The 17,637-nt window shown below is 39.8% G+C and overlaps 1 protein-coding gene and 1 long non-coding RNA gene across 6 annotated transcripts in view; both read right to left on the reverse strand.

The window, feature by feature from the left end:
* Nucleotides 1–444: 444 nt before the first annotated feature.
* LOC120786901 (origin recognition complex subunit 4-like) lies at nucleotides 445–6,732 on the reverse strand. 2 transcript variants are annotated; one of them, XM_040122652.1, is made up of 3 exons: nucleotides 6,552–6,732; nucleotides 3,208–4,757; nucleotides 445–673 (listed from the first exon to the last, which is right to left on the reverse strand). In XM_040122652.1, exons 2-3 carry the CDS (start codon nucleotides 4,714–4,716, stop codon nucleotides 584–586), a joined length of 1,599 nt encoding a protein of 532 aa, XP_039978586.1. In that variant the 5' UTR covers nucleotides 4,717–4,757; nucleotides 6,552–6,732; the 3' UTR covers nucleotides 445–583. The 2 variants fall into 2 exon arrangements, with proteins under 2 accessions (XP_039978586.1, XP_039978587.1); XM_040122653.1 differs by having other exon boundaries at nucleotides 557–673; nucleotides 3,252–4,757; nucleotides 6,552–6,731.
* Nucleotides 6,733–7,664: 932 nt separating this feature from the next.
* Nucleotides 7,665–17,637, reverse strand: part of LOC120786842 — a 31,426-nt gene continuing 21,453 nt past the window's right edge. For 3 of the 4 annotated variants that reach the window (XR_005706766.1, XR_005706765.1, XR_005706768.1), the window contains one exon: nucleotides 10,932–11,110. This is a non-coding gene — a long non-coding RNA (uncharacterized LOC120786842). Of the gene's footprint in view, nucleotides 7,799–10,931; nucleotides 11,111–17,637 lie in introns of those variants that run through there. The other variant, XR_005706767.1, reaches the window with a different exon arrangement.

Raw genomic sequence — 17,637 nt, forward strand, 5'->3', positions numbered from 1 at the left:
CCAAGCATCACACCACACTGTGAAAAATAAAACGGCAAGATCAACATTTTATTTCAAGACCATAATCTCACAAATTATTGGCTTCTTGTTCAAAACGCACAAAATCCAAATATGTCCACTTAAAATGATTTGACTTCACAAAGCCAGATTGAACTTCATTGTGATTTTTTAAAACCATAAGCCTCTATATTTCCATCCTCATCTCACATTATTTTACACATAATTGGACACACAGAATCACAATTTGGCATTTAGAAATGTCAATCATTTGACCCAACCATAGAGGTGTTAATATCAGTAATAATGATATACAAGTCATGTCACACAAAATTTTTTACACAAGGTGCTCAAAAACAAGTAAATTAATGTTTGTAAAATCAATCAAATCACTTGAATTTAATCTCATGACAGTCCCAAGTTATATATATATATATATATAAAAAAAAAAAAAAAAAAAAAAAAAAGGAGGTTTCACAGCTACATGTAAACATTAGAGAAAAGGGTGAAGTAACGACTGCAAGTCGAAATAAGCTGAAACTAAAAAAGTAAATGCTACAGGTGGAGAGGGAAATCTTCAGGGCAACTATGAGTGGCGGGAAGGCATTTGATACGGAGCTTTTCGTTTCAGTCGAGGAATGCAGAAGTCGAGATCTGTGCAGGACAACTCATTGATCTAAATTAAGGGAACACGATGGTACATTCAGAGCTCTGACAATTAAGGCAAAACAAATTTGACATGATCGACTGTGAAATGGCACTGAGAAAAATAATGACATCGTTTAGACATATTTTATCTCCGAAACCCCAAAACTCTCCCCACAGATACTCAATAGAGAGCCGAAGTGGAACCGCAACTTCCAGGATCTGTTCCACATCATTGAAAATCACATCAACATTTGGAATAACACAAATAACTAAAAATCAACTCTTGGAACAGAGTCTTACTCAACAGTATATGTATGGTTCTAATATCGTTTTCAGTATGTCTGTTTTAAGCTGCCCTTAAAAAGTTCTCACAAGCCACAGACCGTCATAGCTTCAACCTGCTATAACTGATTTTCAACATTGATATATTATCACCTTTTAAGATGACAATGGTGAACTATTCACATGTTCAGAGGAGGCTGACATTTTTCTGGGAATCCTGCGGGTCGTGAGATTCCTGTGAAACTCCCGGCGGTCAATTTCACTTTTCATCGCGTGACTGGGACGGGAATCATAATAACAATACGTCAGTTTTTATATATAAATATTCAGCTCTAATATAAATAAATGCTACTTTCTTTATTTTGAACATAACACTAGTGGTTCTGTTGTCTTTTTTGTTCTCTCCTGTCTGCTCTGGTGGCTGGTCGGTTGTTTGCAGTCAGTCACCTGACCAGTGCATGACGTATGTGGATTGACAACAAATGGTGCAGCCAACCAAAAAAAAAAAAAAGCCACAGTCGGAGTCAGATTGGGGGAACACAGTGCTGCAGTGTGGAGTAAAGGACAATGATCCGTGTATCACACTGACAGAGCTTCTAAAGTCTAAAGTTTTAATGAAGTTAAAACTCAGCACACTGTTCTTAAGACATGTAAAGTGGTGATCAAATACACCACTGACTCAAATGGGTGGCCTTCAGAGACGCGCTTGTAAAGCAGGTGGCAGTGAAATACAACCAAAAATGACCTCTTTTGCGAAACATAATGGGCCAGAGGTGGTCATGTCCAGTACCCCGCCCCCAAAAAAAAAAAAAAAAAAAACAAAACAGAAACAAAACCACAGGAACAGGATGGGACTGGAGTCATTCTTCCAGGAATGGAACAGGACAGGAATTTTTTTGAAAGAGTAGGATGGGACGGGGAAAAATCCACTCCTGTCATCCTCTGATGTCCAGCAGTTTCAGAGCAACATTATCATTAATTTGGAATCGTGTTTATCACCACCAGGTGTATGTAAGTCCATTACTCACTCTCTTTTAGCTCTGTTTTTGGTCTCTACCTGAGGGAAACATCTGGCTCTTTAGCTGCTAAATGTTCACCAGCTCGTCGCTAACTGTGTCTGTCTGCCGTTTGGTGAAGAGCAGGCAGTGTACAGTGGCTTTTTAGAGCTTCTTCGCTGAAAATAACTGAAAACAACGCTAGAGAGCGACGTGAGAGTGAACCACAACAGTATATTTATGGACTGGACATCTAAAATGTGACATGAAACTCGCTATAAAGCTCTGTAAAGCAGAGGGAGCTGCAGATTCAGGGGATAATTCTCCCTTTCACATTGTTTTCCAACTGTCATTTGATATGCTATTATTTTAAAAATATTAATTATAGCCCCTTTTAAGACACAGTCAAATAAAAAGTCACTGTGTCTGTGTGTTTCCAAGTTCTAATCCTGTTTGTGTCCTTGAATCAATTTTTAAGTTGCCGAACATAGGTTAAAAAAAAAAAAAAACATTTTCAGTATCTTTATATCTAGATTCCTCCCCTCTCTCTTCCTGTAAAATATAAAAATATTTCGATGGCTTATTTTAAAGTCAAGGGGATTTACACAAATTTACAGGAGAAGGTGTGTGTTTGGATATCAGTTGGCAAATATCACGCACATCGCTCTATATTTATTTGCCAGTTTATCCTAGAATATGGAAAGCAAACCCCAGGAACACATATCATTTATATCAGAAAGATGGATGAAAGAAGTAATAAGAGATTGCACTGAGTTACAGAAGCTAGTGGAACAGAGGCTATAGCCCGGATGTGACGCCAGGACTTCGGCTCTCTATATTTTCACTGTGCTTGTTTTTTTTTTTCCCCTCTCATCTCTCCAACATTTGTCTGGAGTTTCTCCTCTCCAAGTCATTCCCCAGCAACTGTTTTACTGTCACATCTTAACTGACAAACACTACATCTGAAAGCTAAATGAAAACTGGAACAATCAGTCTATAATAATAAACTCTACATGCCAGTTCTAGTAAAATGTTATTAGTACTACTGTTTACTCAGATGAGAGAAATAAAATATTAAAAAAAATAATAATCAAGCACATTAAAACAAGATGAACAAGTTAGTTAGGAAAACAGAGGAGCTGCTGAATTTCTAGCCTACCCGACCGACAAATCTTTAAAAACGTGTTTTTCTGTTGACAAAGATTGTTTTCTATGTTTTAAACAGCAACTACTACAGCAACTTTTTTGGTCAGACTGGGATCGTTCATCAAGCCTGGTTACTAACTTCAAAGCCTGCATCCTGTTCAATGAGCGTTTCGTCAGTATTGCCGTGCTCGGTGGGCATCGTCTGCCTGTCATGCTCCACCTCTACTGCTGGTTCTCCTTCATATTCCACCCGAACAGCAGATGAATCACTCTTTTCTTTTGAATGGTTGGGGAGTGCGCTGTCGAGCTGTGTTTCACTTCTGACTTTATTTTTGTTGACTGAACCCTTAGGCCGGCCCCTTTTCCGTGGCGTGACATCTTCACTTTTTGCAGTACTTGGGGGGCGGCCCCTTTTTCTTGGGGGTCCATCATTGGGGTTGCGTTGTGAGGATGGAGTGGTAAGTAAACTCTTGCGTAAGTGTGCGCCTTTCTTAGACTCGGACTTGCGAGGCCGACCACGGCTTCTGCGAGGGGCTGGCGGAGCTCCCTCTGGAGGATCAACGCGTGGGTATTTCCTCGGCCGTCCGAGCGGCTTCCATACTTTTGGCTTTTTCAGCTCCTCAGGTGACGGCAGAGGGTACTTCCTTGGCCTTCCCCTTTTGGCTGGTTGTTGTCTTGGTCGACCACGTCTCCCTCTTGTGGGCGGGACGAGTACTCTCCGCGGCCGGCCTACCTTACCGTGCACCTTATATGCAGGGGGTTTCTTGTTTAAAGAGCCTTTGGGCCGACCTCTTCCCCTTTTAGCTGGCTGGCAGCCATCTGTGACCAGTTCTTGTTGATCTCCGCTATTCTGTTCAAGACTTTTTCTTGGCCTTCCCCTCCCTCTCCGAGGCGTGTTTGACACACCATTCGACGTATCCTGTGTCAACCTCCCAGTGTTATTCACCTCCGCATTCCTGAGCCGACCCCTCTCCCTTTTTGGTGAGTTTAGGCTTCCATCAGTTTCCACCTCCCCCTCGCTGCTCACCTCTCTCTCCAGTCTGGGTTTCTTATTGAGAGAGCCCTTTGGTCGACCTCTTTTCCTAGGTTTTACAGAACTGCCTTCATCCTCTTCACCACTTGTTAAACTTTCTGACTTGCGCTTTGTGGATCCCTTTGGGCGACCCCTTCCCAATTTTGGTGTATCAGAGCCACCGTTTGGTAAGTCTTCAGAAGTAGCCTTTTCGGGGGTGCTTTTGCTGAGAGACTTTTTTGGCCTGCCTCTTTTCTTAGGAGAATGATCTGTCATAGGATTGTCTCCATTACTGGTCTGTTTCTTGGACCCTTTCGGCCTCCCTTTACCCCTATGAGTTTGCACAGAATTATCAGCATCGTCGTCTCCTGATCCCTCCTGCAATGTGTGTTTCGTGGCCAAGAGTTTAGGACGCCCTCTTCCTCTCTGGGGCTGTGTGGACCCACCATTGGAAATGCCTGAAACCAGCTCCATTAGGTTAACGTCTGTTACACAAACCTTCAACTTCTTTGAACCTTGTGGCCTCCCCCTTCCTCTTTTTGTTGGGCTGTTGTTGGACATGTCTACACTGGACTCTCCCTCATTGCTCACACCATCTCCTTGTTCTGTCTCAGCCATCCTTATTTCTTCCTCCATACTTCCACCTTCACCTTGGACTACTTCTGTTAAGTTTGCACCTGTAAATAGAACATTGAAAACCACAATTAATATTTGATTAATAATAAATTAATCTGTACATTTAACAAGTTAATATTCATTACATGACTAATTCACAATTCTGGATTTCATTTTTCATGTAAATCACTAAATATGGACAGAACAATAGTAAAATCATGCAATAAAAAACAGTTTAACTACAGCTGCAACAATGAGTCGATTAATCCATTAGCTGATCAAAACAAAATTAACCTAAAACTATTTTGATAATCCCTTTGAAGTCATTTTTCAAGCAAAAATCCCAAACACTTGATGTTCTGAAGTTCTTAAATGTGAGAACTAGCTGCTTTTCTTGCCCTTAATATGAATTTTTAGGGGTTTTGGACAGTTGGTCGGACAAAACAATACTTGAATAAGATTTGCAATTCGTGTTCTAGGCTATTGTGAAAAATATTTTCTGATGCTTTACAGACAAAACGATTACTTTATTAATCAAGAAAATAACCTGCAGATTAATCGATAATAAAAAAATTAATTGTTAGTTGTAGTGCTAATTTAACTAAACAGGCTGATTTTGTGTAACAACCATTAAGTACTTTAATATAACAAAAAAAATGTTTTCACAGAAAAAGTTTTTGTTAAACTTAAATAAAGTGATATACAAAAATATATATAGTCTTGCAAAAACAACATTTTCTCACAATGCGCGTTTGAGACAATATCTGTCTTGTTTTTTGTGTTCCAATCAAGAAAAAAGAAATAATTTCATATTTTATGTCTGGTATAATTGATATATGATGTAGTAAAAAGATACCTGATTAAAAGGTAGTATAGACCATATTAACAATATAAAGCTACACATCCATCTTAATATGGTGAAATAATATGTAATATGTTGAACTATACATTTTATAATGTGTGTCTGTATCTAATATACTAAATGCACTTTGAATATAATTATGAAAAATCACTTGAATATGTCAATATAGTACCTTTGAGTGATGATTTGCTAAAATGTACTTGTTAACATTGGTTACATTTTAAAGGGGACTCATTAGCCAATTGTACTGACACACTGATTATTTCTCATTAAAAGAAATAATTAGAAGCTTTGTTAACTTTATTTATAAATCTGACTATTATCTGTATCTATGGAGTGTTACGGTCAAAGGCTTTACTGATGCACTCATAACAGCTTGAAAACGTTTCCCATTTCAGAAAAACTATTATTAATGAAAACCACATTTTTGGATATAAAATTAATATTACTACTCTTTTGCTGAAGAAGTGCAGAGGGAGCAAATATAACCTACACAAATAACATAGGCTGCAGAGTAAGACAGCAAAAACATGTACATATTTTTAAATATTATTTGGAAAGCAATTAATAAAATTTGCATATTTTTATTATTATTTACAGGATGGATTCTTCACGGCTACGTCTATTTTCTGGACTACAATCTTCCAACGGCGGGAAGGTGCACCGACGGTCAAGTGCTCAGCAGGCTAGCAACAACATGTGCACAGTTAACGTCGCTGCATGCAAATACAAATATTTTTTGTGTTCCTAGGCTGCATATTTACACATTGAAACATATGCAATTTATTTTAAAAAATCGTATAGACCTCATGCATTGTCAGATGCAACTGAAGGATAACAAATTTGTTCAGATTAAGGGCCTTAAACAATCGCGATGACTGTGGACCAGATTGTTTTCCAGGTAATAGTCAGCTTCAAAATCGACGGCGATGGAAAGAGCAGCTAGCGGCTCAAAGCAGATAAAATACAGCAATCAACAGAGTGCATATCTCACCTTAGAGAAATCCTCTGTAACGTTTTAGTTTATTTTTTCATCAAATATTGATTCATCAGACAGCCCGTAAAGTGAAAGTACGCCTTTATTGTTGCTGTGGTGGCTGTTTAAATTTGCGACCGCTTCCGGCCGTCCGTGACGTTTGGGAGGTTCCGGAGGAAACTGCAGCGCAGAGTTTAAGTTCCACTCCCAGACTGGTACTGTGACCTCTCGCATACAACGCGTCCCACACGTAGTATTTCTTCCCATATTTGCAGTGTCACTTCTTTACTCTTACTTTCACACCGCATACACATCCCACTCAGTTCCATTCCCTCAACTGCATTTTTTTTGTATTTCATTTTTTCATTGCAAATTCCTTGTTTCCTCATATTGTGATTGTCACCACTTAACAAATACCCAATACACTTTATAGTTACAATTTATGTCGGTGTGTGTAGTGATTACTACCTTCAATTATGTTCTTTCAGGCTTTATTTTAAGTATATAATCGTAATGTATGTACTAGACACTTAAACTGCTGTGACACTTAGTTCCCTTGTGTGGGATCATTAAAGTTTATCCTATCTCATCTCATGTATAAACATGAAAAAGCATGAAAAACACCAACGTGATACTTATGTTAAAAGACAGTTAACCAAATGTGCCTACAAACCCTATATATTGTGTAGGCCTCTGACAGAGGCCTACGGCAATGATATCATGCATTGGTGCACAGAGACAAAATGTGATGTGGAACATTTACCATGAGGGAGGAAAGTAACAAAATTCTAGAAATACACTGATTTAACTCTGTATCGCCATGATAAACACCCTACCCTCTCAATTCTACACGAAGAAACATGTTTGTATTATCAGATTTTAAAATTCTTCTAGTACTAAAAATAAGAATTCTTCACAATAATATTAATGGTAGCGTAAGGAAAGATGGCCTATTAATGTTTGGTACAAACTTAAATTGCAAACAGTCTCATAAAATCGCTTTAATGGAGAGAGAAATAGAAAAGGCTTTCTTTGTGGTGTAAAATAACAGTAAAACCTGACACAAAGTCCATGGTTTAAGGGCTATACCTTTCAGTAAAATGTACATAATTTCTGATGAGTTCCTCTAGTTGGAAGATTATAAAAAACTTTAGTTGTGTTCAATGAAAGGAATCTCTTTTGTGGCAGATCTTATTTCTTTGCACCCCTTTTTCACTAGTGCAACGGTACTTCTGTTGTCTTGTAAACCCCTGTGGGCTGGTCACCTGTAAACAACATAAACAACAACAATATCAGATACGTATGGTTCAGTTCAAAGATGCATTTCATTTTTTAACGACTGCAAGAGAAAGGGATGAAAATGATGGGCTCGCGCTGGCTAACCTAAGTTGGGTTTGAAGCGAGACAATTTTAAATTTTATAAGAAGAAATGACAGTCTTCCTTGTATAATGGAAAATTGAGTTTGAGTGATGAAATGTTCCCTTGGTGAATTCAATACACTCTGGGTTTTTGCTGCTAGCAGCCTTATTTGGTTTGGTATGACCAGTAGCTTATGGTGGCCAGTAAAACAAAGCTTTATTACAAACTTCATAAGTAACTGTGTATCTGACAATAGTCAGTTACTTGTTATACCTTTTATCACTATTTTGTAATGGTAAATGGTGCAATGGCCGCGGTTCAGAAAAAGTTACATGGCTGAGTTTAATTAGTTAAATAATTAAGTTAATTTATGGTTTTCAATTTCAAAGTCTTCTCACATGTAAATATTTAAAGTACAAGTACCTAAAAGTGTACTTTAACACAATAACAGAGTGAAAGTACATAGCTTCTTTCCATCTTTATATATATTTTAAGTGGGCCTAAGTGTAGCTCTGAGCTGGAAATTTCCGTTAAAACAATCGATCTGCCGACGAAAGACGATCCTAATTCTTATTTAAAGAGGGTGAGACTGATTTTTAAGATAAGATAACCTTTATTGATCCGAAGTGAAGTGTCACAGCAGCTGAAGTACGACAACAGTTGCATAGAATAGATTAGTAACCTTAAAAACCTATAACAGGCCTGTTATATACATTATGAGCATCTACTATGCATAAAATAAGGTATGAGAAAACAAATATGAAAATAATTTAACACTACACACACTGTACATATTGATATCATACGTATGATTGTGGAAAATCACCAGCTACATCCGTTCTTCTTCAGCATCAGCTTATTCCACATTTTCACATTGTTTTGGCTCTCGTCTTTCCTGTACCTCTCCACAGAGGGAAACCATATTGACAATGGAAGAAAAGGCACGGGGGGAAAAAAAGATAGAAAAAAAGAGGCAAATTAGAAAGAGGCAGATTATGTTGCGCAGGGTAGTTGGATAAGGGGGCGGAGTATGAGGTAAGGGCAGAGTGATGAGGTCAGCATCAATAAGAAGAATGCAAGAGAAGAGAAAGAAATATGCAAATTGTGTTTATATGTCTGTGAGAAGGGGAGAGACAGAGAGGGAAGCTGTCAGTTCAAAAGAGGGAGAGAGAGGCTGAGAGTAAATGACAGACGTGGCCAGAGGAAAGGAAAGGAGCGTTTGAGAAAGACAACCCCTGAGAGACTGTGCACTGAACCCGCTGCCCCGTCTCAACCCTCCTCCTCCTCCTCCCTCCTCCCTCCCTGTGTGCTTTGCCATGGTTACCAGACAGGGCTCCCAATGCAGCCAGTTAATGTGTTTTTCAGCGGCGGTCCCGAGCTGGGTACTAATGTGTCTCAGTCTGTCTCCTGCACAATCAATGTCAACTGTCCTGGGATGCACAAACACATGGAGGGCTGAGAGCCAGGGAACATTGAGCCACCGTGGCTGAGTGTCGGGGCGAGAGTCTGAAAAACCATGTCACTTTTGTTTATTCACCTGAAAACTGCCAGCTGTGGCGGTTTGTTAAGTGGTCAGAAAAATGTGCCAGCGAAGAGGCTTGATTTCACACGTTGATCTTTACTTCACTGATCTGAGGCGTTTATCTCACATTAAATTCCTGACTGGCTGAGCCGCTCATGTGCCACAAAATACCAGCAGGGCCATTTAAAGAAAACAGGTGATTGCATTTTTAAAAATACTTTTCAGTATTTATCGGATTTACATGATATTTAACAAAAACAGTGCAACACATTTTCACCATATCATTTATTTTTATTGTCATATTTAAAAAAAGGAACATCCAGAACAAGGTGCATATCATTCACGCAAGGAAATTAAGAAAATCCAGCAACAGAAAATAAATCAATAACTATTATGACAATCAATTAATTGTTTAGATTATTATTCAAACATTTTCTGTCTCCAGCTTCACAGCTGCTGTGTTTCTTTGTCTTATGTGATAGTGAACTAAATATATTTGAGTTTTGGACTGTTTTTTCAGAGTATATCACTTTCAGCTCTAGGAAATTATGATGGGGATCTTTCACTATTTGGTAATATGTTACGTTGAGAAAATGATCAGTAGATTCATTGATAATCTAAATTATTGTTAGTTGCAGCCCTATGAAAATGCACATCTTTTTTTCTCAGCAACATGTTTTCTTCAAAGCCTAACACTAACAAAAATACATCCGTTGCTGTGAGGACCATTAAAATTTCTACAAATTAATAAGTATCGATGTGATGACATTTGGCTTTCTTTTTATAAAATTAACCATAAAGTGTTTCCAGTCTCTTTACTACAGGTCGTCAGTGTCATAATTTTCCGTGTTTGTGAACAGATTTAAAAATCACATGTGATTCATATATCGGGGTCACGACCCTTGGCAGGCTTCTTACTGAACCGTGTAAGGGTTCATGGCACAAAGTCGGCAAAAGGTGCCGCCCCCCTTCAGAGATACACAGTGGCTTTCCCTGATGTCTGGAAAGTTTGGGGAATTCTCTCCAGATGACTTAATGCGGTTACAACGTCTAATTGTATGACTGTCCTTGGGACTTACTTTGATCTATTAAACATTTCTGATATTTGTGATAATCCCATCATTTAAAAAATACATAACATGCTGTCTGGCAACGTGAGAAGTTTTCTCTCGGTCTCCCGACAGGAGATGGCGTTTTCTCCAGAAGCAGCTGCATGCACCTTTGTTCCCAAGGACCTCACCTGTGACCTTTCATATCATCACAGGTTAAGGGTCTCAGGGACAATGAAGCACACCGACAGACGCTGCTGGACGGAAAAGGCAGCAGCTGACAGTCAGCTGTTCAATCGGCCTTGTCCTGAGTTAAATTCCAAAGTCTTAAATATTACTGGAAGTTGTGAAATTTTAACATGAAAAAATATATTTAAGTGACTCATATATGTGTATTGTATATTTATTGTGAATTATTTTTTTACGCAAGCTCATTGAGATTAACTTTTATTAAATCTGCATATAAAGACATTTTAATTACTGACAGATACATAGCATCTTCTATTTTTACAAAAACAGACTCTAAAATGAGAGACAGTTTATACGTCATATTTGATGGTTACCGTTGTTTGTTACCGATGCCGATGCAGTCTGATGTGAAATGTTTCATCTTGACACGTCTGCATAAACTGGACTGGATCACGCCCTGCAAAAGAAGGAGAAAGAAGTGAAAATACATCGCTGAATACACAAACATCAATTCTCATAGCGTTATTTTTCCGTTAATTTCATTTGCAGGGCCCTTTCACTGTCGTTCCTCCTGACATAGCCAGCGCCTGTTATTCAGTGCAGGTCTGTGCAGTAAGACGTTTAAACAAAATGCCCCCTGCTGGTAGACAGCGAGACAAAGCATGTGAAGATACACACACACACACACACACACACACACACACACACACACACATACGCAGAGGAAAATCCTCAAATTTAATGTATAAATCAGGATTTGCATTTGGGGAGAACATACAGCCGCCTGGCCTGTATGAGCATTAAACTCAACAACAGAGCGGTCATACCGTCCATAAACATACACGCTCAGCTTTTTGCTTGTGCACACGCATGGAACATCCACAGACAGCTGTGCCTGGAGCCGCAGACAACATTGTCGTCTTATATTTCCTACAGGCCTTGTGATCTCACAGGATTATGCAATCACTCCCCCATGACAAAGATGTTCAGCCTTGAGGGAGTAACACTGATTTACTCTTCCCCAGTCAAAATAAATGTCACACAAGCCTGACACTGCAGATGCAACATGAAGAATATGAGCCAGGTTCAAACAACTGGTACACAGCTGAAAAAGCTCCATTTGCATCTCATGTAAGTCTGCACAGACGACAGCTTTGTCGTCAATCTACGATCCAGAACATGTAGCTAACTTATAAAAATCTGTCTGTGGCCAGGTGCACGCAAATGCAGACAAAACATGCAACTCCGCAAAGGCACACAGAACATTAAGCCTTTTGCTGCCTGTGTGAAAATTAGACTGCCTCTCTCTGCTTCCTCTTTGTCTCTGTGCTTTGAGATATTTTCCTCTGTCCCAGTTTTATGAGCTCCTCTGCTGCTCTGTAAAGCAGCAGAGACAAAGACCAGAGGATGAAAACCACAGGCTAAAAGGGAGAATGAAGTGAAATATTCTCATGTAAAAAATAACCTAAATCCAAAATAATAAACACCAGGGTGGACACAAAAGAAGGGAAGATGGCGGGTGAACGTGGTCAGTTGAATTGTCTCGATTTGTTATCCGGCCCGCTGAAGTCGTTCTGAACTCACCATTTGCCTTTGCCTGGTGTTCCTTACATGAACACACACGCACACACACACACATTTGTACTCATGTCCGTGTGCACATGCATACAACAAGTGCATGTACATAAAGCAGGTACACGCACACACGCACACACACATATAACACAACGAACTCTTACGATGAGCTATTGATCCGTTTTCCCCCTGAGAGAGAAAAAAAGCATCAATTAATCCAGCGGTAAAGAAAATAACGCTTCATAAAACCTATCCTGCCCCATCTTCACAGTCTTCCTTTTTTCTGAGCGCTGTACGCGGCGGCAAACAGAAAAGCTATTCCCTTCTCGCTACCCCTCCATGTCTCGCTCTCCTCTTTTTGTCTCTCCTCTTCTTCTATCCCTCTCTCAGGCGCTGTCCCTGGCTCTGTTTTGTGCCTGTTTCCCTCTGCCAAGTCACATCACTAATTCTCCGGGCGATTAGAGTCCAAGCAAGCAATGTCTATGAGGCAGGTACGCTACACACACACACACACACACACACACACACACACACACACACACACACACACACGGATACATTCACACTCACACACACACACACACACACACACACACACACACACACACACACAAACACATACACACACAGACAATTGCATTGATTCCATTATCTGGTGCTGTACCAACACCCCCATTTCCCCCAGCCCCCATCAACAGCGCCTCCATCTATGACCCTCTCCTTTCATAAATCTGTGTCACCTACATACATCACACACAAACACATGCGTGCACGCACACACACACTCACATACACTTATGCAAGCATGCAGTATCTCCAGCTATCGCTCTTTCTTCTTCTCTTGCCTGAACACTCTCTATCACTCTGTCCCCGCCTCCCCCTGCTCTGTCTCAGCCCTTCCCCTCATTTTTATCCTTCCCTCCTTGTCTCTCCCCCTCTCTCCTACTCTAACCCCTTACATTTTTTCCAGGCGTGACGTCCTGTCTCGCCCATCTTGCAGTCTACGTTCACACGATGCCGTGTCTCTCTACATGGGTGTCTATTACCCTGTGTTTGTTTGTGTGTGCTTGAACTTGCACTGCTGTGTTCGTGCATCTGGAGGAGAGATAGCCAACGTGTTCGGACGGAGGCGCATGCATGTGAGGTGTGTGCGCTTCATGTCCTCGTGCACCGCTGTGCAAACACGCATCAGTGTGAGAGGGAGTGTGCATGTGCGGAAGGGAGGGAACAGAGGGTGGGGGGTGGGGGTGGGAAGGGGGTTGGGGGGAATCTCACAGACAGAGGCTGTGGATTTTACACAGCATGAGGATCAAAGCCACAGCAAGCCCAAAGGTGATTAACCTCCCAGCCGTTCTTACCACAACACTGCTGCTGTTCTTCCACATTTCATTAACACTGCTGTCCGTACAGTTCATCGCATATCTATCTATCCGCCATTGTTGCACAAATTCCCAAATATCCATTATGTTTGTGAGCAATAAGAAAGCTGTCAGTAAATTGTGAAATCACATAGTTGAACTTTGTGCCTTTAAAAGAAAAACTCCCAAAATTACACTTAATGTGGGTAAGATTGTAAAATTTGGTCTGACAATTTTCAATAAAAAGAAACATTTTTTAATTTCATGCAGCTGTGTACTGATAAAACGGAATGTAATACAATAAACTTAAGAGGAATTAACAAGAAAATAGAGCTGTTACTACGAAAAAAATATCATGTATGAAATGTCAGCATTAAATGTGAAAACAAATGTAGGAATCAGCCAAAGTTTATAAAATTGCGAGTGGCAGGAAGCTCTATTGTGACTGCTAAATTTCCTCTAGAGTTGGAACATGCCAGGGAGTCGTTTCTTTGTGTGCGTACAGAAAAGAGCAGTGCTCGGCAGAGATTGCTGATATATGCTCTTTTTTCCCCTCCTCACTGGAGCACTGCAACGCAATGCGGATACTGAGTGTCTGAGCCACTAGCCAGACACACCGGGGGACAGAGGGGGGGTGGGGGTGGTGGGGGTGGGGGTGCAGGAAGGAGAGGGGAAGGAGGCGGAGGCGGTAAGCAAGTTCCCATACAGCCCCGAGTTTCAAGACACACTAATACTAATGTCTGGGCTCACTGTCTTTATCTGCCCTGACTACAGAAAGCGGCACAGATAGCTCCCTCAGGAGATTGTTATGTCAAATGAATAAATACGCACTGAAAACAGCTTGCAAATTTAAACAAAAACTAGATGTTTTGCCATAAAATTCTTCATATTTGTATTTAATAAAATAAATTAAAAAAAAATCCAAGGCTGTATCATACTGCAGTTTAAATTTTATTAATTCAAACTCTTAAAATCAAGGACGAGGGATCCAAACCTGATGTACAATATGTACAAGGTAACACTTCCCTCTGTACAGCAGCAAAAATGCTCCCGACAAATAATGAAATTATCTAAAATATAACCTCTCTAAATGGGGACATTCCCGTTTTACTGGTTTTAGCATTCCAGCGTAATGTCGTCTAAAGAGACATTCTGTGTTTTTGTGCGCAGCATGCTAAGAAACAAACAGCTATTGATAGTTGGCTCTATACCCCATTGGACTGCACCAAATAACAAATCAAACAGCACTGCAGAGCAAGGTGGGTATATTGATGTCTGGATTAGCTGGACCTCAACAGCAAAACCTGATTTGTATTTCAGATGTTTCAGACTGAAAGTTGGTGCAGACACAGTTTTGTAGCTTGTTTTGATGTCATTATTATTATTAGTCTGGAATCAAAATGTAGAATTATTTTAGATCTGATAGTAATTTTTTAAATTGACCTTTATTTCTATCCTCCTATAGAGAGTTGGTCATTTTTAGAACTTTTTTTCCTTTTTTGTTTCAGTCGTTGTACTTACCACTTCAAGAGGCATGAAGGTTGATGGAATACGAAGTCTGGGTGACACCGCAGGGAAAGCTAGAAGGTTGTACAGTTATCTCCAGGCTGTTTATTATGCGAAACCATACAACCAACTACCTCACACTGCAGAGCACCGGAGCGGGGTCAGAGCTGGAGTCTCGTCTTCTTCCACGCAGTCCTCATCTTTTACTTTTGCCTGTCTGTCTTTGTCTGTCTCCACCTGTCTTATTTCCCACCCTTATCTCTCGCTTCATCCATAATCATGTACATTCATCATAAAGCTAAGTTTCACTATGTATTTGGGTATATTTTCCAAGAAATTTTAAAATTACTATCTTCATCACAAGAAGTAGACTGTTACAAATCTCCAGTTCCAACTAAAACCAAATAAAATAATATGTTGGAAAACTGTTTTTTTAAAACTTAGTCTATGGCTACAAGATCAAATTTTAGTTATGTGATTACATTGGAATTCAATGGAATAGCTGAGACTCACTACGGAACTGCACTCCATGCATTTTTGTGGACTTGTCTCCCTCTTGTGGGTAGACGTGGAACATAGACCGACCCCCCTCCCACTAGAGCCCAAGGCTGTCGATGAATACAAAGACAAGCACTTAACCTGCAGTTGCTTACTGTAGGCGTCTGCCTGACCTACTTATGCAAGTGGAGCTGGTGGAATCTTCCATATCCTCCAAGACTCCATTCAACAGTACTGAGCAGTACTTCATTGTCATTCTGAGGTTAAAGTCGAAAACTCCTCTTCTGTTTTGATTTCATTCAAACATTAGTTGAGTTAGGTATCACATCCTCAGCTGGTCGAAGGAACATCATTTCTCTTTGTTGTGTGGATTCTAATCTTGGCTATGGTAGTATTTTAACTCAACATATTAGACGAAAAATATTACTAAGATTTAATGATGTATTAAGGCTGCAACTAACGTTTCTTTCGCATTATCGATAAATGTGCTGATTTTTTTCTCTCGATGGAACATTTGCCTATAAAATGTCAGGTAATGGTTAAAAATGTCCACCACAGGTCCAGTTTTGTCTAACCAACAGTCCAAAACCTAAAGATATTTATTTTACTTTTATATAAGACGAAAAAAAGTAGTGAGTCTTCACATTTGAGAAGCTGGAACTAGCAAATGTTGGGCATATATGCTTGAAAAATGACTCAGACAGTTAATGGATTATCAAAGTAAACTTTGATAACTTCCCAGTTACATTGTGGTGGCGACGTAATTGCTAGCTGGATTATGTTCGGAGGCAACTTTTTTTTTTTTTTTTTTTTTTTTTTTTTTAAATGAATAAAGCGCTACAATTATTAACAGCAGCAGAGTCACCAGGAGGTGGTTGGGGTGGACGGCGGGCGTACAAACTGCTTGACTGTTAGACTGGAGTTCACATCCACAGTCCCGACTGTGGTTAGGTTTATGCAACAAAAACACGTTGGTTAAGGTTAGGGAGAGGCTGTGGTTTTGGTTAAATGTTAATAAGCACATGACATGTATTAAACCATTAATCTTTCCCTAACCTTAACCAAGTGCTGTGAATGCACTGGAAGATTGTACATTTAGTGGAAAACAAATCGGTTGTTAAATTTATCAATCCTATTTATATGAGTCTCTACTCTATATCACCTCGTCTTTCTTTTATATCGTGTCTTAATGTCCTTTATATCTGCACTTTTAATTGCCTTGTTGAAAGATGCAATCAAAATAACCTCACCCTCGCTTGCCTAGGATTCAGTTCGAAGGTGAAGGTGTGTCTAAACATTTTCGTAATTTTCCAAAACAGACATCACGCACATGCGGCCAGGTGTGCAGAGCCGTGAACGTTGGCAGGGTTTGAATTTTCTCTCTCAAACTTTTTTATTCACTCTATACGTGTATTCAACTGAGCACAAAAAATTAATGCCTTTGACAAAAGTGTGCCTCATTATCCCAAATTTGTACGATTCATTACGTCTATATGACTTCAGGCTCTTTGCCCCACCTGCAGGTGTGGTCCTTTAGAACAGGTATTTCACTTTTGCGTGTCATACAACTTGGGACCCATTTCATCAAACCTAAAATATGCAGTCTGTGATTTGCTACATGAAATAATTTCTTATTTAGCTAATTTTGACACCTTTCACTAATCAAAACAAACATCACACTGGTGACCCACGCATCAACATGTGAGAGCCCTGTAGGACGTGCAAATTTATGTGCAAATTGAAAGCAATTAATAATGAAATGTGATGCTGCCATAGTTGCTTGTAGATCACTTCCATGAAACAGGCCCCTGGTTCCTCTGAAGCATTCTAAGACCATTTTTGTATGTTCTCTCCCATTCTGTCTCTCTCCACCTAGCAACCACATCAACGGAAAAATATTCTTCGAAATACTTTGTGTTCCTAAAAAAAGGCGCTACTGACCTTGTGGCGGTGGATTGTCATCGAGTGTTACCTAACGGAATAGCTGCAGTAGTGAACACGTCACTGCCCTCGGTACTTTGGATCAACAAGGCCAAACAGTGTCACA

Source organism: Xiphias gladius, chromosome 24 (assembly GCF_016859285.1).
Source record: "Xiphias gladius isolate SHS-SW01 ecotype Sanya breed wild chromosome 24, ASM1685928v1, whole genome shotgun sequence".
Taxonomy (NCBI): domain Eukaryota; kingdom Metazoa; phylum Chordata; class Actinopteri; order Istiophoriformes; family Xiphiidae; genus Xiphias; species Xiphias gladius.